Source organism: Cyprinus carpio, chromosome B11 (genome assembly GCF_018340385.1).
Source record: "Cyprinus carpio isolate SPL01 chromosome B11, ASM1834038v1, whole genome shotgun sequence".
Classification (NCBI taxonomy): Eukaryota; Metazoa; Chordata; class Actinopteri; order Cypriniformes; family Cyprinidae; genus Cyprinus; species Cyprinus carpio.
Genome location: NC_056607.1, coordinates 7932548 through 7954667, shown reverse-complemented (window position 1 = coordinate 7954667; position 22120 = coordinate 7932548). Strand labels below are relative to the sequence as shown.

Here is a 22120-nt window from a genome sequence, read left to right as displayed (position 1 = left end):
AAGCACATAATAACTTAAGTTTAGTGCATCAGGCCCGCAGAGTTTGTGCATGAGTGTTGAAATTTAAGCGCATGAGATGTTTCAGACACAGTATTTCCAGAAACACTCTGTGTTGCTGCCTCGTTTGCGGTACTGCTTCCTGCTGCCCAGAAAACGGCTCAACAACGGCTTTTCCAGCAACACCTGAATGACAAACGTGAGTCAGTATGTTTCAATAAACCTTCATCTCTGTCTGTTGATATAATGTTGCATGATGTCATGGGTTTCATTAAATTACTCACTTCTTTTGCAGCTTTACTCGGGACAAATCCAGCTGTTCTGAGACCTGAGAGGGAGACGAAGAAGACAACCAGGTGAGAGTGAGTTACATCCAGCTGTGCTGATATCAGTCCCATCTGTTACTATAACTTGCAATTTTTAATTATTTCTACTAATTACATAAGTATATCATTAGAATATTACAAATACTTTATATTATGAATTATAAATAATTTGTATAAATCATTTACAATCATTTATGTATCATTAAATTATAAATTATATTAAATAACTTATAATTGCTGGAAAAGAAAAAAGCTGTAAAAAAACAAATATATATATATATATAATATATATATATATATATATATATATATATAGCCTTAAATTTACTTTTATTTCTGCTAGTTAGATTTACTAAACTAACTAAAACTTTAATACAACTATGTCAAATTAAATTCAAAAATATAAACTAATTCAAAATATTAAAATATTAATTAAATAAGATTGGACCAGCTCACCATCACTGCTGATGTCCCCAGTGATGAGGGACGGGTAACCGAATCCCACGCTGCCCTGGGACAGATACGCTTGCTCTGAGTAACTCAGGTCTTCTGGACTGACCACCTGCTCCTCTTCTACAAAAACTACAGGTGAACATGACATACAATACCACTGAAGAACATTTATGAAACAAGTTGTTCCCTTAAGAACTTTTTTGTACCTGATGTGATACTTTAGATTCATGAGGATGGTGTATTCAATGGTATATCTTAATGCAAACAGGCTGATTCAATCTTATTAAACCATTTATTTCATAGATTTAAAATATACTTTTTGTCTTAAATATATAAAGTAGTCAAAATTTGAAGAGGATCAAAACCTTTCATCAAAGTTGTCCCAAACCAAAACAAAACCCGTTCTTGTCTTAGGACAGCTTTGATGAACTTTTTTGATCCACTTCGAATGTTGACCACTATATATATATATATATATATATATATATATATACATACAGTGGTGACCAAAATTTTTATAACACTAATATTTTTTACCAGCTAAAAATTTATTTTTAAGTCAGTTCTTTTGCTATCTTTATCTAAATGTCTATCTTTTGCTGTAGTGTCAGTATCAGTTTACATTTCCAAACATGCATTTTGCCATTAATTGTAATAATCCAGTGAGATTTTTGTTTGCACAAGGAGTCTGACAACAGCCAGTGCTGCACACAGAGATCTGATCTCATCATCATCCAGTCTGTCTGGAATGACATGAAGAAACAGAACAGACTGAGACAGACTCAAACCAGATAAATGTGGCAACGTCTCCAAGATGCTTCAAGAAACCTTTTTATATCTTAATACAAACCGGCTGATTCAATCTTAAGTGTATACAGTATTTGTGTGTGTGAGAGAGAGAGAGCACTTACCAGGCCTGGCGTAGGTCATCTCTGCCGAATGGATCAACGGATGCCCCAGCAGAGGTTCAAGGATGGCGAGAAGCAAAGCGAAGAACAGAAAGAGTTTACACATCATGCCGACACGTACAGACACACTCAAACTCTCTTTCTTCCGCGACTTTAGCCAGGAGGGTCTCGTCTCAACGTGTCCGTCCTGTTTCTGTCTTGGACTTATATAGGCCTACCCTCCATCGCTGGCCATGTCATCTCCCCATCTCCATCGCTGACCTTCTCCCAACCCTTTGCATATTCTGTGCTTGTAAATTGACAGAGGATAAATTAATGGATCAATAAAAGTGAAAGACAGACGCGGGGTCTGTGCGTCAGGGATGAGTCGCCCTGTTTTACCAGTTCGGGATGTAATCCAGCCAAGTTCATAAATCCATCCAAACGCAGGTGGAAAACGGCACTTTGTGTTAGAGCTCGCGGGATGCAGTCGGCTAGGTAAATTGCCCACTTAATTCATTTATTTAAGAGGCTGCTGAGATTTAGTTCCCATGATGCCCACTGCGGTTACTCAAGCGTATCCTCCTTACAATCCCCGCAGCTGCTATTTTAAAAGACTGGAAATGGCAAACAGAAAGTGTGACCAATTTTTTTTACGGTGTAAAGAAAAAAAGGTGAGAGTTATTCTGGCTGCAGAGCTGCATGTCAATCAGATTTATTGTGAGTGACAGACACACTGCTTCCTCTGCCTATCTATCTATCTATCTATCTATCTATCTATCTATCTATCTATCTATCTATCTATCTATCTGTGACAGCTATTGTACCTTTTTTATGAGAGTGTTCAAATATACTTTTTAGTTTGTATTAATTATCTGTTTAGTAGGACTATGATATAACATTATAACTCGGATAACCCCAGTACTTAAGAAACTCACTCTTAACCCAGCACTTTTAGAGAGCCACAGACCTGTATTCCTTCTTCCATTCATTGCAAAAACACTTGAACGAGATGTTCAACCAAGTCTCTGCCATTCTCACAATCTGGTTTCTGAAGTGTACATTCAACTAAGACTGCCTTGCTCTCGTTGAAGCTCTATAAGACTGCCCAGAGCGGCTTCCAAATCTTCAATGCGTATCTTGCTGGATCTGTCCACTGCTTCTGACACTGTTCACCACCAGATCCTCCAGTCAACTCTTTTGGCAAAGGGCATCTCAGAAACTGCACTTCAGTGGTTTGAGTCTTACCTCTCAAATAGGTCCTTCAAGGTATATTGGAGTCGTCAGGTGTCCAAGTTACAACATCTAGCTACTGGGGTGCCTCAGGGCTCAGTTCTTGGACCACTTCTCTTCTGTGATTCTGTGATTAACTCAACTCTACCTCTCATTCCATTCTAATAATCTGACGATAGCTGCTCGCATTGTCAGCTTGTCTAACAGACATTTCTTGCTGGAAGAAGGACCATTACCTTCAACTCAACCTTGCCAAGACAGAACTGCTTGTGGTTTCAGCAAACCTATTACTTCATCACGTTTTCACCATCCAGCCAGGCACATTAACCATAACTCCTTCAGGGACAGCCAGGAACCTTGGAGTTATGATTGATGATCAGCTGACTTTCTCAGACCACATTGCTAAAACTGCCCGGTTATGCTGATTTGCAGATTCTAAAATCAGGAAGATCAGGCCCTTTCTTTTGGAACATGCTTCACAACTCCTTGTTTAAGCTCTTGTTCTGTCCAGGCTGGACTATTGCAATGCTCTTTTGGCAGGTCTTCCAGCCAGTTCTATCAAACCTCTACAGGTAATCAAGAATGCGGCTGCAAGATTAATCTTTAATGAACCAAAAAGAGTGCATGTCACACCTCTCTTCATCAATTTACACTGGCTACCTATAGCTGCTTGCATAAAATTTAAGGCATTGATGTTTGCCTACAAAACCACCACTGGCTCTGCACCCCTGTACCTAAATTTACTACTACAGACTTACCCTTCAGAAGCTTGCATTCTGCAAGTGAACTACACATTATAAAAGAGGCACAAAATCACTTTCACAGACTTTTACCTTAACTGTTCTCTCCTGGTGGAATGACCTGCCCATCAGCTAAAACACTTCCCTTCCATCTTTATTTGATCCTCTCTAGCACACTCTATTCTATTTTATCTACTTGTTTTCTTTTTATTTATTAAAAAACAACTTGACTCTCTTACACTTCCACTCTATCGTATTTCTGTTCTAACTACTTGTTTTCTTTTTATTAAAAAGTTATATATTCTTTTTCTATTGTTTCGACTTGTTTTCTTTTTATGTATTTATTTAAAAGAAATACCATCTAACACTAGCCTTCATTATTCTTTTTTCAATTCTATCTACTTGTCTTTTTATTTATTATATAAAAAAAAACCTTACTCGTGCGTTAGACTAACCAAGACTTGTCACAACACTTACATATTATTGTTCTTTTGTTGGTTTTGATTGCTTCTATTGTCTTCATTTGTAAGTCTCTTTTGGATAAAAGTGTCTACTAAATGACTAAATGTAAATGTAACATTATAAAACTGTTTGTAGACCAAAGTCTTGAAACAATTCCTCAAAATGAGCAGCAGGTGGCGTGAAAGGCTCGTGTAAAACTCCACATGATTCTCTTTGTTTTGACTGAGAACAAAAGTAGCAGCCAAACTCAAACTGTCATTGTGTGTGAGGAAAAATCTCCCAAACATGAAGAACGGAGGACACCGAGATCATGCTGGAGAGAAGATGATCCTGTGATAGACTGCAGTCACACGAGTGTTTGTGTTTTATTGTGTGTCACTCCTGATTCGTGTGTGTATGTGTGTGTGTGTGTGTGTGTGTGTGTGTGTGTGTGTGTGTGTGTGTGTGTTTGTGTGGATAGGACGCGACTTTCACGGATCAGCGCGTCTGCAGTGACTGAAGAGTGTAAGTGTGTTTTTATCATGTTTTCGTTGTTTTCTAAAGCAAACAGTGTTTATGTTGCTCTTATAACACCTATTTTCATTATAAAGTCTATTTTCGTGCAACCAAATCAACTTAAAAAAGTAGTGCACTGCCATGTAATTGTTTACATATAAAGTTTACTATATGTGTTTATTAGTATTCTTCGTGAATGTAGAAATAGCAACAATAAAACTGAAAGCATGACCTAGTTTTCCATGTATTACTGTAATGGGAATCATATAGGGGAAAAAAAATAAACTGGGACTTTTAAAGCATTTTGTTTTAAGCTGTTAACCTACTTATTAATGTTTTTGGATAAAATATGGAAATCGGCTTCCCTGAATTAGACATGCACTTAAACACAACACATATTACTGTTTACTCTACTAGTGTAAAGTATTTTACACTGCATTAGACATTACAGTAGTTTTGCATGTTGTTTTTATATTATATTGTCTTAATTTCAGTGTTGGCAGCGATATGCCTAACAATATTTCTTGCAAGGTCAATCTAACCTGACTGCCAGACTTTATTAAAGCCATGCTGTCATTGAGAGGTAAATGTATTTCAGCATTATATTTGATGGTAATTTTGTTGATTGGATTATATTTCAGCTTTCTTGTTATTTATATGCAAAAATAATATCCTTAAAGCTTATTTTTCTTAAAGCTTACCAAAATATGATTAATGGCTCACAAACAGGAAACGAACTTTTCCAACGTCTTCGTCCTGGACACAATGTGTGTTATTGTTCCAGGATTTATGGAGATTAGATTACGGGTGGCACATTATAAAAGTCACACTGATTGCTTCTAGTGTTAAGCAGCAGTGAGAAATTGTGTTAGTGATAGTAGCAACCTGTAAAACAGTTCTCATTGTCTCACTTCACATGTTTGTTGTGTTTCTCTGGTGTTTGATGCTGCAGGTTTCTTCAGAACATCATGAGACTGTGAGCTCAGTGTGGAATCAGTCATGGCAGAAACCGGCATCGACAAATCTCACCTGCCCGGTGTTTATGATGGTGTGTCTGGGTTATTCTCTTTCGCATCTTTAGTTCTTTTAATATCTCCTTAGGTCTGCAACACGTTGCAGTGTTGTTGTTGATCTGGTTTAAGGTTATAAGCTTAAAACCCAGAAGGGGTGATGCTACTGTATATATAAGCCATTATGGTGCGCTTGATCCATAAAATCTAAAATTGCTTCAGTGGAATTGTTCTCATAAGTGTGGTGTAAGCAGTATTGTATTTAATAACATAAACTATTAAAAACAGTTTTCATTTCTTGAAGTAAAGCTAAAATAAAATATAAATATTAGATGAAAACTTTAAACTTAAAAAAAAAATTGCCTTGGAAACTAACTGAAATAAAATAAATATACTAAAATTAGTGAAAGTATAATAAGAGTATAAGTATTAAAATGACTGAAAATCAGAAAACTAATAGAAAAGCATAATAGAAATATATATACACAAAACTATAACCTTAAATCAAACGCTTATAAAATGTGCATAATCATTAAAACAATCTAAAATTGAAATAAAATCTGAAAATATAAAATACAAATTTACATCATAAAAAAATATTAATAAATACCATAAGAGCATTATTATCATTAATAAACAAACAAAAAACATAAAGAAAAATTTTATTTCAGTTAATCAATTATTAAAACATTATTTTGTTTCAGCCAGTTGCCAAGGCAAAATTTCTCATTTTGGTTTAAATTAAAGTGTAGAACTAAAATATCTAAAAATAAATAAATTAAAAACTGAAACTAAACTGAAACTATAGAGATATTAAAAAATGTAAAATAATAAAAAAAAAAAAACTAAAATGATAAACTATCGCACAAAATAAAAATGTCAAAAACATAATTACAGTAACTTTACTTAAATTAAAATGAAAGCTGATATATTAAAATTTCAAAATGTTAACTGCATATCAATAATGCTAGAATAACACTAAATAGTATATATTGTTATATTATAGGCTACTAAAAAATAACACTGGTCACTTTTAGTAAGTACAACATCTAAATACACTAAACAAATTAAACAAATTTTGTTCTAAAAAAGAAAGAAAGAAAAAGAAAATATACATAACTATAAATAAGTGTATTTCATCTCTATTACTGCATGCAGGAAACAACTGCACTTGCAAAATGTATTTATTTGCAGCAAACCTACATGTAATTATCCATAACCTGTCCGTTTTCTGAAGAAAAAAAAAAGCATTCAAAAGAAAAACGTTTGTGTTAAAACTTGGTTTAAAAACCAGGTACTTGATCAGCAGCTGGTTAATATTCCTGTGCAGCTTTTCCGGGTGAGTTGTGTTGTCTTAGATGTTGTTTGGCAGGGCTGCTGCTGTGTGTTGTAGAAGATGAGATCAGAGTTCAGGAATGTGATGTGAGCTCAGGACAGATCGAGCAAGCATTGTGTGGGGCTGATAAGAGCCGGAGACCGTCCGCACACTCATGCTCCTATCTGCCTTGGATGAGCTCAAGAGCTTCCCAGCATTCCTGTTTCTGAAGATTTCGATCGTCTCCTGTTTTGGCCTAAAGCTGGAAGGCAGGGAAGGAGTGTGAAGAGTTCAAGTGCAGGAGAGTTTAGATGAACTTACAAAGACATTTCTATACATCCATAAAAATAAAGGTTCTTATATAAACTAATGCACGGCTGTAGTTGTACCTAGAAAGCAGACAGACTGTCTATGCATGAAACTGGACACTATATAAACATCTACCCAGTGAACTGATTACCCATAATGCATTTTAAGGCATCATATATGCTCACTGGGTTTTGGAGCCAAGCTTCTGACCTGTTTCTTTGAGTTCATGCGTTAAATTCCCCCCCCGCCCCCCAAACTGCATTGTCGGATATTTATAGCTTTTGCTTCTGCTCCTTGTGCCAAATATAGACAAAGAACTGCAGGAGAAAGCCAGAGATCGGGAGAGAAGAGCAGTGTACAGGAAAAGGCATGAAAGTTTCATGCAGGGGTCCTGATTACTGTCTTTTCTCTCTTTTCTTTGTTTCTCTGACTCTGAATAGCACCATCTGTTTGGCCCGGGGGCCTCCGCTCAGCTGAGGGGGATCACACGACTGCGAAAGACCACTGTCTTATTCCCACAAAAGAGTGCACACTTAATTTTAAAGGAATTAAAATTTGCTGAAAATGTACTCACCCTCAGGCCATCTCGAGATGAGTTAGTTTCTTTCTTTGGAACAGATTTGGAGACATATAGCATTACATGACTTGCTCACCAATCCTCTGGAGTGAATGGGTGCCGTCAGAAAACCATTAAGATGTTTTAACTATTGCTACTTTTTCCCTCAATCTCAAAGCTGTGGGAAATGTAGTATGATACAAACCCATGTATTCGAGTCGATCATTCATGTTCACATATCTACATTTAAACGCTGTTTCCTTAGGTTTCAGGAATTGCCCGTCACTTTTCTTGGTTCTTATTTTTAGTTGCACAGCATCGACTCTTGTTATGCACAGAAAAAGCCCTTTTCATGGCATTTCGTTTAACTGTGAGTATGCCAACCTTTATGAAACAGGCTTCTGTCCTGAGAGCGCCCAAGTCAGCTTTTCCATCCCGGATCAGGGTGGAGGTGGCTGCAGAAGCAGCAGGGAGTTTTCCTAACCTTTTTTTAAAATCCATCTACTTGAGCACCAGTGCTGTTTACTAATAGTAGAGCACATAGGATGAGCTCACACGCATGTGTGTATGTGCTTCATGACAGTAGAAGGAGCTTGAGACATGGACGCAGACACATCTTTCAAAACGGTAAAATCCACTGCAAAATAACTAGCGAATAGTGTGTTTGAAATAGTAGTAGTCTGAGTTGGTTGTATAAACTGATTCTTGGTGAGCATTTAATATGTCTTTAAAATGTCCTGCAGCACTGACGGATCTGTAATTAAACGACCTGTCTTTTATAATGGAGCATCAGCTTTTATGATTCAGATGTTCAACATGCTTGTGCGATAGTTCATGAGCTTTTATTAGCTCACTCAATTTTCCACACTTACTTCCAGAGGGGGAGAAGGAGGGTTGTTGTGTAATATACCCAGCTAACAAAAATATTTTCTAAGAACGTTTTGTTAATGTTTCCATTAAGTTGTGAAATTCTGAAAGTTCTTTGAAACATCCAGTTTTGAATTTTTTTTTATTTTTGGTTGCATGAACGTTAGAGAAAACATTAAAGGAACTTTCCATTTTATTTCTTTGCAAACAGTTTGGGAACATTGCTTTTGAATATTCTCTGAACGTTCTGAAACAAGAACAATATGTTCTAAGAACATTCAGTCAATGGCGGGAAAAGAGTCTTTTGTGTGAACGTGTGTTTGCTTGAAGGTCTTTCTTCAGGTCGATATTGTTTAATGGTTGTTCAGTAGAGTCCTGTCAGAAATGGCATTTGAGTGAGCTGCAGTTTTGGCCGAACACAGTGACACACCTCTGTAAGCTTATTGGGCTTAATGTGCTTTTCCTCTGAGCCATTGTGTTAATGTCGTTGACCCAGTTGGCTTGGCAGTAGTTTTCCCATTTGGTCCCCAGTGTGGCATTATTAGCGGTGCAAAGACAGAGATGGGCCCAAACATAAACCTGCCCTAGAGAACAAATTGCACATGCAGATAGCGATGTTTATTTGCACAAGCTGTCTAGCAAGAAATAGGAGAAGAATTGCACAAATACACCCCCAAAAAATAGTGTTGAAGATAATTTGTTAAATTTTGTGAACACGATTTGCCCATTTTGCAGGCCAGTTCTGCAAGCCAGACACCCAAATCATTTTTTTTAAAATGGTAATTTTAAAAAAATGTAGATATAATGCTCTTCTCCATCATTTGATCACCATTTTATTCATTACAGCTGCCATGATCTATTATTTATATATTTTGAATTAGCTTATATTTTCAATGAATTAAAATTTTAGTTTGTTTTAGTCATTTTATGTGCTTTTGTCATTTTTATTCATTTTTTATCATTTAATATTTCTGAAACACTTTAAAATAAGGTTCATTAGTTAACTACTTTAGATATTTTAGATACAATCCTTCGACAGTCAACATTTACTAATGTATTATTCAAAATCAGAAATCAAAAGTTGTGCTTGTAACATTAGTTAATGCACTGTGAATTAACATGAACTAACAATGAACATCTATATTTTCATTCACTAAGATTAATCAATACTATAATTCATGTGTTCATTATTTGCTCATTAACTAATGAAACCTTATTGTAAAGTGCTAACAATATTTCCATTTAGCTTTATCTTTTGCTTAATTTTAGTCATTTTAAGGTGAGACACTGCAGGAGAATAAGGTAATATATATTTATAATATATATATAATATGCATAATATGCAGGTTTGAATATGCAAATCATGCATTATTAAATGAAATATGCACTAATTTGCATAAGTTTTTGCACTAAAATCTAAACACTGGATGAAGTCAGTTTCAGAATTCTTGTATAATTTTTTTTATTTTTTTTTTTATATTAGAGTCAAAGAGGGAATTTTGGGTATCACATTTTTGTCACTCCATAATTCCGAAAATACTTAGAACAGACAGGAAACAATATATTTTCACAATTTTGGGGGGAATAAAATGTTGTATATAATCAAGAAAATTATATATGAACAAATACCTTTGTAAAAACCTTCAGGATACAGACAGGAATAAAAATGTAAAGTTTGGTGTGTGTAGGTGCTACTGAACTGGACATTTATGGCTCAGTGTAGGAGACAAAACTCATTTTGAGAAAATGGCCTTTAAAAATATGTATTGTAATTGAAATCTACTGACAAAAATAGATAAAGTGCTATAAAAGAAACACTTAACAGTGTCTTTTGGATGTTTTCTTTGCACTAGTCATTGGTTTTGCCTTTAGTGTCTCTGTGTTTAAAGGAAGTTGTGAGCACTCTGCTTTAAAAAAAAAAAAACTTCACCCTATAAATGTGGTAAAATCACTATAATATACCCTTTAATCACCTGTTATTTTAATAATCTTGTCTGTATTTTTGTGGTTTTCCCACAGTGTGCCAATGTTTCTCTGTGTTAGAGGATGGTGCTTTGGCTCACAGTCTTCAAGAGCAGGAAAGTGAGTATAAACATCTTTTTCCTGTAATCTTGCTCATCCTTCCTTTTTACAGAAGTAAAATAGACCTGATTGATCTTTATCATGTCAGTTGAGCAGTTCTACAGCACCAACATCCAGAAGAACCAGGTGGTGCAGAACGATGTTCGTTTGGCCCGGAGGCTGCAGGAGGAAGAGGAACAGCGAGCAAATCTCCGGCAGGACCTGCAGCAGCTGTAAGCATCGTCAGGCCTTGACACGTGTCCTGAATTACTCAGTCAGCAACATTGCAAAACCGCAGACATTAAGGACATTCAGAATACTTTGTGGAAACAGATGCGTCGGCTCATTTGCGTTGCGCAACTTGATTAGTTTGTATATTGTGAGGTATAAGTTGAAAAACCACAGGGAACAATGTTTAGAGCTTGAGAGTAAAATTAGCCTGGCATGATTACAATAGAGCGGGATCGGCAAAGGACTTGAAACAAGCGACCTCACAAAATGTTCAAATAATAAACGTGTGAGAGTACGTTATAGTCAGATATGAGAGCGCTAAAGCTGTAAGTTCAACTTTGTCTCGTTTACAGGGAGGAAGAGGACTGCAGATATGCACAGATGATCCAGGAGGAGCTCCAGATGTGTGCAGAGGAGGCCAGGAGGCGAGAGAAAGAGGATGAGGTGCGTTTCATTAAAACATGATAAAGGATTAATCACGATTAATCGCATGCAAAATAAATTGTTTGCATAATATATATGTGTGTACTGTTTATATTTATTATGTATATATAAAGACACACACATACAGCATATATTTTTTAAAATATTTACATTTATTTACATGTATATATTCATATTTATATTATATATAAATATATTTAATATATAAACAACATATTTTTCTTAAATATATACTGCATGTGTATGTATTTATATGTACATAATAAATATACACAGTACACACACATATATTATGTAAACAAAAACATTTATTTTGGATAAACGTGATTAATCGTCTGAAAGCACTGATTTAGATCCATGATTATCATCATCATTATGAGTTTGGTATCATAAATTTTGCTAAGATGTTTGTCTCTTTTAACAGAAAGGCAGGACTTTTATTTCTGCAGTCACTGTATTGAATGTTGTGATTTCTCCCATTTATTTCTGTACAAAAAAATTATATTTTTTACATTTCTTACTGCCACTGATGAAATTCCGCCTAATGTGCTTGATACACAAGCACAAAAATACACAGAAAAAAAGACACTGAACACTGTATATTTAAAAGTTGTAAATAAAAATCATTGGAATATTTAAAAATAATAATAATAATGATTATGATTATGTGTAATTTGGATTACGTAATTAGATTCCAAAAATTAAGTACTTGTAATTTAAATTATATTACAATGCTCATAATCAGAATACAGTTACTTTTTATAGATTACATGATTATACATATTGATTTGCCATAATTCATCTTTTTTTCTCTCTCTGTTAAAATTTCCTTTCTAAAATTCCACTGCTTTTAAAAATTTGGAAAGTCTTCAAGATTTTCATCAACTCATAAAACTCCTGTAGTTCATTCATGAACCCCAGTTTGGGAAACCCTGGCATAATGTAACGTTTAATGATGTTGATAACAAAGAATGGCATAAATTTTAGGTCAAAACAAGTAATCAAAAAGTACTCAAAATACATAACCTAATACTATATGTACAAACTATAATTTTCGTTGTGTAATTTGTAATCAGTGACAGACTACAATTTGTAAGTAATCTACACAGCACTCTCTGTTGTTAATTATCTGTCCTTTCATGTTAAGCTTATTAAAACGTAATAGAGATGCTTTTGGACAGAAGAATAAAGGAGAGAAAGAACATAATAGACAGAAGAGAGTGAGAAGACTGAGGCCCAACTCGGATCTAGCACTCTGATATCCACTGGCTTCAAGTATTCTATTATGTCCTTTATTTAGCTGTTGGGCGACATTTCTGTCTCCTGAAGGAGCAGCTTTGTCATCTTTGTTGTCAGGAGTGGTTTTTGAAAGTGTTCCCATGGCGTGTCCGGGGTGACGCTGAGGAGGTGGACGTCATCTGGGAGGCCACGTCCCGTCGGATGCTTCAGTGGTGAAACAGTGAGGTTCTGTATTTGTGGAAAGACTATTTACCAGAGGCTTTCTAAAGCAGTCTGTCTGGAGCCCTTTATTCCACCCTTTGGAAAGACGTCTTGAGGAAGTAATGGTCTATAGCACTCTGACTCGTTTGAAAAGACACAGTGTTTGGCTTTGATATTTTCTTTTTAATGCAGTGACAAATTATCGATTTTGTCCACTTTTTCCAGATTAAAGTTATTAGTGTTCTCCTTTAATCTCTCTTGTTGTTATTATTTTTTTATAAATGTCATCAGATTTGAGAAATGGAAACCGGGAACGTTTCCTGGTCTAGTGGTCAAAATATCATAAAAATCTCAGTTATTATTGTCTATGAATTAAAAACAGGGACATCAAAAGTCTTTTGTTTTAAAATGTTTTGTATTTCATAAACTGTCATGCGGGTCTGACTGACCTTGACTGGTTTTAATATAATTGGTTTTAATTTTAATTCAATGAAAATCACATTATGAAAAATAGTAAATAGTAAACCATTGCAAATAGCAGAAAGATCAAAACAATATATATAACAAAATTATAACTTTAGGAAAACACATTGCAAAAATAAATATGGGAACAAAAGATAAAAACGGAATTAAATTATATATATTTTTAAATATATATATATATATATATATATATATATATATATATATATATATATATATATATATATATACAGTACAGACCAAAAGTTTGGAAACATTACTATTTTTAATGTTTTTTGAAAGAAGTTTCTTCTGCTCATCAAGCCTGCATTTATTTGATCAAAAATACAGAAAAAAATGTAATATTGTGATATATTATTACAATTTAAAATAATTGTTTTTAAATTTATTATACTTTAAATTATCATTTATTTCTGTGATGCAAAGCTGAATTTTTAGGATCATTATCACATGATCCTTTAGAAATCATTCTAATATGATGATTCATTATCAAAGTTGGAAACAGTTCTGCTGCTTAATATTTTTTCAGAACATGTGATACTTTTTTAGGATACTTTGATGAATAAAAAGTAAAAAAAAAAAAAAAAAAAAAAAAGCTATGTTTTTAACATATAAATATTTTGTAATAACAATATACACTACTGGTCAGTAATTTGGGGTCAGTAATTTTTTTTTCTTTCTCTTTTTTAAAAAAAAAAATAAAATCAATACTTTTATTCAGCAAGGATGTGTTAAATTGATAAAAAGTGATAGTAAAGAAAATATATTATTAGAAAATATATTATTAGAATTTTTTTATTATTTTGAATAAATGCAGTTCTTTTTAACCTTTTATTCATCAAATATATTAGACAGCAGAACATAAATAAATCAGAATATTAGAATGATTTCTAAATGATCATGTGATAGACTGGATGTTACATGTGACACTGAAGGCTGGAGTAATAATGCTGAAAATTCAGCTTTGCATCACAGGAATAAATTATTTTTTGAAAGTATATTCAAATAGAAAACTATTATTTTAAGTTGTAATAATATTTCACAATATTACTGTTTTTTTTCTGTATTTTTGATCAAATAAATGCAGGCTTGATGAGCAGAAGAAACTTCTTTCAAAAACATTAAAAATAGTAATGTTTCCAAACAAAATCATAGTTTGTATATAATATATAATATATAATTTTCTAATTACTGTGTATATATTCATTTTATAAAACTGTGAATATATTGTAAACCGTAATTACAACAATTTAGTTCTTTATGGTTGTGCTTTTATAAATGGAAGTCAACATTTTTTTTAAGATTTAGTTCATTGTTGTATTTAAATTTGTATACATAATAATTAAATGCATAACAAATAACATGTAAAGGTATAAAAAATTAAGTTAAATAATTGAATTTAATAACAACAATAATATTCATTTTTTGTTGTAATATTTTAATATTTTATTTATATTTTTATTAAGATTTTTATTTCATTTAAGCTCATTTCGAGGACAAATGTGGGTATTTGATTTTTTAATTAATTTAAATGTATTTTTCATTTATTTATTTGTATTTATGTAAATGTATTTATTTATTTATATATTATTTACTGATTAGTTAATTTGCAAAACACCGAAAACCTGGACTGCCCATAGAAAATGTGGATGTCTGGTCATCCTGTTTTTGTTTTTCTGCTAACGGTTTGCAGCCTGTGTGCTTCAACAAAAGAGGACGTCCATCAGCACCTGCTCTGTTTGTTAGCCGAGGGTGTTTTTGTCTGATGTGGGCTGTAGTTGTGCTTGAACGCCTGGTGTTGACTGTCCTCTCTGCCTCGCGGCGACAGTTTTAGACTGCAGATGGAGCGGTGTAGTGGAGTAGAAGGGAATTGTACTTGCTATTGACTTAATGCTGATTCAACAAAGTCTATCTGTGTATGTCCAGTGGATCAGCTTTCTAGTAATGGCTAAATGTAATCATCTATATCTTGACAGTTTATTGGTGTTCTGGGGAAGTCATGGCCTAGTGGTTAGAGAGTTGGACTCCTGACCCTAAGGTTGTGGGTTCAAGTCTCGGGTCGGCAATACCACGACTGAGGTGCCTTTGAGCAAGACACCGAACCCCCAACTGATCCCCGGGCACCGCAGTATAAATGGCTGCCCATTGCTCCGGGTGTGTGTTCACTGCTGTGTGTGTGCACTTTGGATGGGTTAAATGCAGAGCACGAATTCTGGCTGTACGTCATGTCACGTCACGTAACTGCTGGTGATATTTTCCTGTGTGACCTCAATCAACACTTTGTCAATTATTTTAACACAGTGCCAACTTCACAAGGCAGAAAACTCATAGCACACAAGAGAGGAACACTTCTGGCAAGGCATATGTATTTAGAGATCTCATTATGTAATTAATACAGATAACTGGTGTAGTAAACAAAATGTTATATGAAAGTCATAACTTAAAATTGTCTAAGGAATTAATGAAAAGTTAACAAGAATAGAAAAAATGGAATTAAATGCATAATGAATAATAGGTAAAGATATAAGTTAAATAATTTAATTTAATAACAACAATAATATTAGTTTATTGTATTTTATATATATATATATATATATATATATATATATATGTATATATATATAATATAAAAACAGTGAAACGGCTGGAGTTCTGTTATCACTAGAATATCACACTAATCTCAGCCAATCAGATTCGAGGACCAGAAAGAACTTGTTGATTATGATTAGACACACATTCCTGCTTGAGTTCTTCAGGCCTGTATCACTGAGGGTGGGCCGGTCGGTCACCAGAATGGAAACACTTTCATCAGAGCTCTGCACAATGAGAAATACCTCACCATGGTGCTGAGGGCACATTGATTGCTGTAGCTTTACTAACCATGCTTTACCTCCTCAGTCTGTAGGACACTAGTTTACCCCAAAAAAAACAGCTTTAAGACTGGAATACCCATGAGCCCACATAACAGCATCATCTGATGTTGTGTGTTTATCTGTGTAGTATTTGCATTGACTTTCCCATTGGGCATTTTCTGTTTATTTACAAGAAAGCGGGCAAAAACCCCTTCTGGTGAACATCCAGACACCTTGTTGATCAAAGTTAGGGCCTGTCTTGTCAAACACAGCTGAGTGATAACACATTGCTAATATTCTGATGTCTTTTACCTTAAAACTAAACTCTGTTTGGCTTACAAACCTATTAAATGTTTTTTATAAAATACTGAATAAATAGTATGAGCTATTTATAAGGTGCTCTGTTTCTGTTTATAGATTTCAGCTTTTTGGTTCTGCTTTTTTGATTTAGACCCACATGAGGGTGAGTAAATGATGACGATATATAGTAGTCAACATCTGAAGTGGATCAAAAAAGTTCATCCTAAAGTTGACAAGAACACATTTTGATTTTAGGCTTTAGGACAACTTTGATGAAAGGTTTTGATCCACTTCAAATGTTGATTAATGTACATTTCTGGATGAACTGGCCATGTAATAATATTACATTTAAAGAACAAGTCTCATTACTGGCCTATAGTGGACAAATGAAGTATATACACTATTGTGATCTGCATTTTTAATGTCGATTATTTTTAACGTGTCAACTCGTTTCCTGTCTTTACTTCCCATATTTAGCCAACCATTTCCTGTTGCGTAAAACGTTGGTGTATAAAAAAAATACCCATTTATTTATGTTTCCTATTCTGTTTCATTTATAAACAGTCACAAACCAGGACAACTGTGTCAGTTTAAATGTCAGATCTGTATTATATAGTGCAAAAATGTACCATGGTAATCATATTTTCTGCCAAAATTCTAGTTAATGTTTCTCAAGTTTAGATTTCACGTTCACAAATTCTAAAAGCTGTTTAAATGATCCAATATGAATGTATTTTGATGTTACAGTAGTAACTCTGGCTGTGGTTGCTGTGGTATTTTGGCGGAAAATGGTTCTAAGATCAAAGTCAGGCGAATATTCTCAGAGCTGCTGCTCAGTATGACGATGTTATAATAATGTGTCAGCGCTCGTGCGCTGTGTGGTTTTATTCCGTGACGTCGGTGTGTTAATGAGGTCTGAAGGACTCAGCAGATTTCAGGCAAGGTGTCCTAAGAAACGTCTCTGTGGGCGTGACACAAACAGTGTGTGTAGGTGTGTGTCTATGTATGAGCTGTATTTTCCGCAGGTCTGGACTGCAGCTCCTCTAGTGGGTGTCAGCCTAGGTTTTTGTGCTGTAAAATGATGAGTTTTTGTTCTAGTGACTTCGTGATGGAAGATTCACAGCCCACTTTGACACCTCTGCTGCATGATATTAAACTCAGACCAAGATGTGTGTGTGTGTCTAAACTGAGATCTTACTTTAAATATCACTTTAAATATCTCCATCCTGATGCATTAGAAATATATTCAGTTTGGCCATTATCACTTCGGGCCTGTGCATTGCTTAAAGTCAATATCAGTTCTAAAATAAAATATACATTTAATTACGTTATGTGACTGTATTATTTCTATTTCTTATGTTTTTTTTATTATACAGCACTTTGGTACAATGTGTGTTTTTTAAAGTGCTTTATAAATACATTGAAATCTATGGAAGCCCTCAAAATAAAAATAAAAAAGTAAATAATATAATTGCAAGGTTATATTTCACAATTCAGACTTTTTTCTTGCAATTCTGAGGGGAAAAGTCAGTACTGTGAGATAAAAAATGTCTAAATTGTGAGTTATAAATGCTACGTAAAATCAGAATTGTGAGATAAAAAGTTATATTTAATCTCAAAATTGGTCCAGAACTTGCAATTCTGAGAAGATTTGAATTGTGAAATAAAAATTCTAAAGTACGTTTTTTCAGTTTCAGTTATGATTTTTATGAAGCTTGTTTCCGCCATGGGATAAAAATAAAGATTATTGACACTTTTTATCTCACAGTTCTAACTTTTTTTTCTCTCACAGTTCTGAGAAACAGTCAAAACTGACAGATATAAACTTAGAATTGCATTTCTGAGAAGAAATGTCTGAATAATGATATAAAAATCTGCAATTGCCTCTTTATTTTTATTCTGTGGTGGAAACTAGCTTCCGTAGAAATAACTGTACAGTATAACTATATCCCTGGTTTTATTTTTTAGATAATTTGCAAACATTACTTTAAAAAAAAAAAATGCAAAACATAACAGCTTTCCATTTCAGCTGATGCCACCAAGCTTTCTTATTAAATTTTTGCAGTCCAAACAATTTCCAATAAATGAATCCTGCTTACATTTATTTAGGACTCAGTTGTAAATATGGCACAATTTTTTTGTTGTTGTTGATCTTAACAGTTAAGGTTATACTGGACTGTTAAAACATGCATCAGTCAGTTTATTACTGTATATGTGTGTGAATTGTTTTCTCAACAGGAAATCGCTAAACAGTTACAGGAAGAAGAAGAAATGGAGATGAGACGCCAGAGGGTTGCTGCTGGTTGCAATGACAATGACTGTGTTTCTCCACTCTGTGAAGGTGAAGGTTTTTTCTCACAAATGCTTGATGTGAATACCGGCATCACATGTTGCACAACTGGTTTTGGTCTCCTTCCGTCAGGTTTGGGAGTCTGGGAACAGATGCTTCAGGACGCTGAGATGGCCCGTAGACTTCAGGAGGAAGAGGATACGCTGCCTCACAGAGAGGTATGTTTGCTACTCAACCTGAGGCTGGTTTAGGACCAGGATGGGGTTAGTTTTTCTATAACAATTTGGGACCAGTATTATTTAACAACATTCATTATCATGTCTTTTTGTTCAGCAGTTTCCTCAGAGCTCTGGATCAGAGGTGGATTTCATTGCGGCCCAAGTAGCCCAAGATGAGGTAGAAACATCGTCAGGATAACTGGACTGATAAATTGATAAACAGATTGATACCAATTGTAATAAACAGCTCCATATTTTCATTAAGTGGAGATATAACGTAAATACATCAAAAGTTTAAACTACTACTTCTTGATTCTCAAACGGTTAAGAAAATACCGGCTATGATGATGCCACAAAACTCTGTAACTCCTCTGTAACTCATCAGGAGATCGCCCACTATATGCAGCGCCATCAGAGAAGAGTCAAAAACAGGCCACAAGACCTAGAGATCCAGACCAGACCTCCTGAACCGAGAGATGAAGGAAACACCACAACCAGGAAGGTCTGAATCAACCTCACTCACTTCACACATAAAAAAATGTTAAAGGGATAGTTCACCCAAAAATGAAAATTACCACATGATTTACTCATCCTCAAGCCATCCTATGACTTTCTTCTTTCAGACGAATACAATCGGAGATATATTAAAATGTACTGGCTCTTCCTAGATTTATAATGCCAGTGAATGGGGGTTGAGATTTTGAAGCCCAAAAAAGTGCATCCATCCATTATAAAAAGTGCTCCACGTGGCTCTGGTGTGTGAATAAAGGCCTTCAGAAGCGAATTGATGCGCTTGTGTATAAGATTTGTATGTATAAAACGTTATAAACCATAATCTCTAGCTTCAGCTAACTGTCGTACACATGTTCACGAGAGAGTGGTGTTCCAGCAGAGGACGTAGGCTCCAGTGAGAATATGCTAGTCTCGCGAGAACCAATTTTGGCTTATATCAAAATCCTCTGACATTTTTCTTTGTTCAAATCCTCGTTTTGTACTTCTAATTCGTGACTGGTGTTTAGTTTTGCTCTCTGCTCTGCGCTTTACGGGTTCATCACTGCATTCGCATACATCCAACGTCATCCGCTTGAATGCCACTCTCTCTTGGATGTGCGTACTAATATACAATATATGGATATTATTCATACACAAATTCATTGCTTCGTATAAGGAGGCTTTTATTATAATAATTATTTCTAAAGCATTATAGTATATTAGTGAATTTCATAGTGAATTTAATTTTCTGGATGAACTATATGCACATGAGGGTTTTGTGTGTGTGTGTGTGTGTGTGAATATATATGGAAGCTTGTTTTCAGCACTAGATAAACATTTATTTAATTGACTTCATATCTTGCAATTCTGACTTTTTCGCCCCATAATTCTGAGTTTATATCTGGCAGTTATGACTTTTTACTCAAAATTACAGTTTATATATACAGTTTTTGTGTAAATGGACATTTTGTAATTTAGTTTGACCTTTCGGGCCGTGTTGTCTCAATTTCAGTCTCTTCAGATGTTGCGTGATAGGCTGAACTCAGATGGACTGCATTCACCCGTGGAAGAGGAAGACTATACCATCGAAAGCCTTTTATCAAGCCCATCATGCACTGTGCTGTAAGTCACACGTTTTTTATCTCACACATTCTCAAAAAAACTTTCAACACTTACATATCTTCATCTCTTTTCAGCCGAAACCAACACATACACAATATTGCAGAAGAACTGGACCCAACGTTTAAGGCTAGGAAGCGTGAGAGGCAAATTTCCACCAGCCCCCTATCAGGTATGAACACATTGTTATATAATAGGAAAGTTCAATAAGTGTATTTTTGCCACATCAGCAGCCATTTCCTGTTTTCTCAGCAGGTCTATGTTTGGCCCCTCGTAACCCGCACAGTATTTTTTATGACTATTTACCAGAACCCACCTTTATACCACCAACTAAAAGGCAGAGCGACAAAGCAGGACGTCACAAACCCAAAGAAAAGAAAGAGAACTGTAAACAGCAGTGAACATGTGACTAACTCAGTGTTGTCTTTTGAGTGTCTTAACAAGTATTGTAGAATCCAATTTATGGACACAGATTAAACTGTTAGACTGAGTAACAATTCATGGTTTCATCATGTTGTTGTATGGCATCACACAACATGACGGCACCAAGGGAGATGTACGTAATTTAAGATAAGCACCTACTTTTAAACTATTAAAATACACAGAAGCAAAGTTCCTTCATTATATGATGATCAAAAACCTGTTTTAAAGGTAGGGTAGGTGATTTTGGAAGAGGTTAGCAATAGCAAGCTAGCTTTGAAAGCATAAGATCCCACCCTCCCTGCAAATCACATTCCAGAGCCACGCCTCCTCCAAAACACATGGAGACCGAGGAATATGATTGGACGAACATTTTATGGTCCTACTCCTTCCACAGACAATATAAATACCTATAAATAAATTTAGACTACTTAACTTAGTGATTGCTCTCAGGATGTGAAGAGACTTTCAACCAGCATAACAAAAAAACAACAACTTTTGAACCAAATCACCTACCCTGCCTTTAAACGCTTGTATTATTTTTTTTTTTTCATCTTCAGGTTTAGTCATTTTTTGTACATGCAGTGGAATAACATCTTTATTATTAACAACTAAAACAAAAACAAAAAACTGGGAAAAATTGTTAAAAAGACACCATAGGCCTTTTATTTTATGTTTGTGTAAGGGATGTCATGCCTTATTTCTGCTATTTTTGTGTTGCGCCTTAGTTCAGCATTTTCAAAAGGGTTTTAATAGACATTTGTTTTGTAAATGTGTGTTCCTCATTTTCAATTCGAAAAAAGAACAGCAAGTCTGTTTACTGATATTATTGGGAAACATTCATCTGAAGTCTTTTACCAGAATGTGAAGATTCAGGGGTTTTGCAGTTGGAAATTTAGTGGATTTAAATGAATGTTATGCAGGGAAATTCTGATGATGTTGAAATAAAATATCAAACACTGTCACATCCTGTCAGCCCACAATATTTCAGTGCAGAGGTCTCTGCACCCCCCACACATACTTTAACCTTTTGTGCATGTGCAGTGTGGCGATGACATCAACCGCATGAAGGCCTCTCTGTTCTGAAAGACTAAAGATCAACTGAACCCGTGCTGAGTGT

The 22120-nt window shown here is 34.7% G+C and overlaps 2 protein-coding genes across 5 annotated transcripts; one reads left to right on the top strand and one right to left on the bottom strand.

The window, feature by feature from the left end:
* Positions 1–40: 40 nt before the first annotated feature.
* On the bottom strand, positions 41–1966 carry uts2b (urotensin 2, beta). Its single transcript, XM_042733739.1, has 4 exons — positions 1688–1966; positions 780–905; positions 282–325; positions 41–183 (listed from the first exon to the last, which is right to left on the bottom strand). The coding sequence occupies exons 1-4, from the start codon at positions 1791–1793 to the stop codon at positions 82–84; spliced, it is 378 nt and encodes a 125-aa protein (XP_042589673.1). The 5' UTR covers positions 1794–1966; the 3' UTR covers positions 41–81.
* Positions 1967–4308: 2342 nt separating this feature from the next.
* Positions 4309–21601, top strand: LOC109098970 (coiled-coil domain-containing protein 50-like). 4 transcript variants are annotated; one of them, XM_019112527.2, is made up of 13 exons: positions 4309–4602; positions 5088–5176; positions 5546–5641; positions 10670–10732; positions 10821–10944; positions 11296–11386; positions 18700–18802; positions 18884–18969; positions 19085–19147; positions 19355–19471; positions 20474–20583; positions 20658–20752; positions 20833–21601. In XM_019112527.2, the coding sequence occupies exons 3-13, from the start codon at positions 5593–5595 to the stop codon at positions 20979–20981; spliced, it is 1050 nt and encodes a 349-aa protein (XP_018968072.1). In that variant the 5' UTR covers positions 4309–4602; positions 5088–5176; positions 5546–5592; the 3' UTR covers positions 20982–21601. The 4 variants fall into 4 exon arrangements, with proteins under 4 accessions (XP_018968072.1, XP_042589672.1, XP_042589671.1 ...); XM_042733738.1 differs by lacking the exon at positions 5088–5176 and having other exon boundaries at positions 19088–19147; XM_042733737.1 differs by lacking the exon at positions 5088–5176 and having other exon boundaries at positions 20836–21601.
* The last annotated feature ends 519 nt before the right edge of the window (positions 21602–22120 follow it).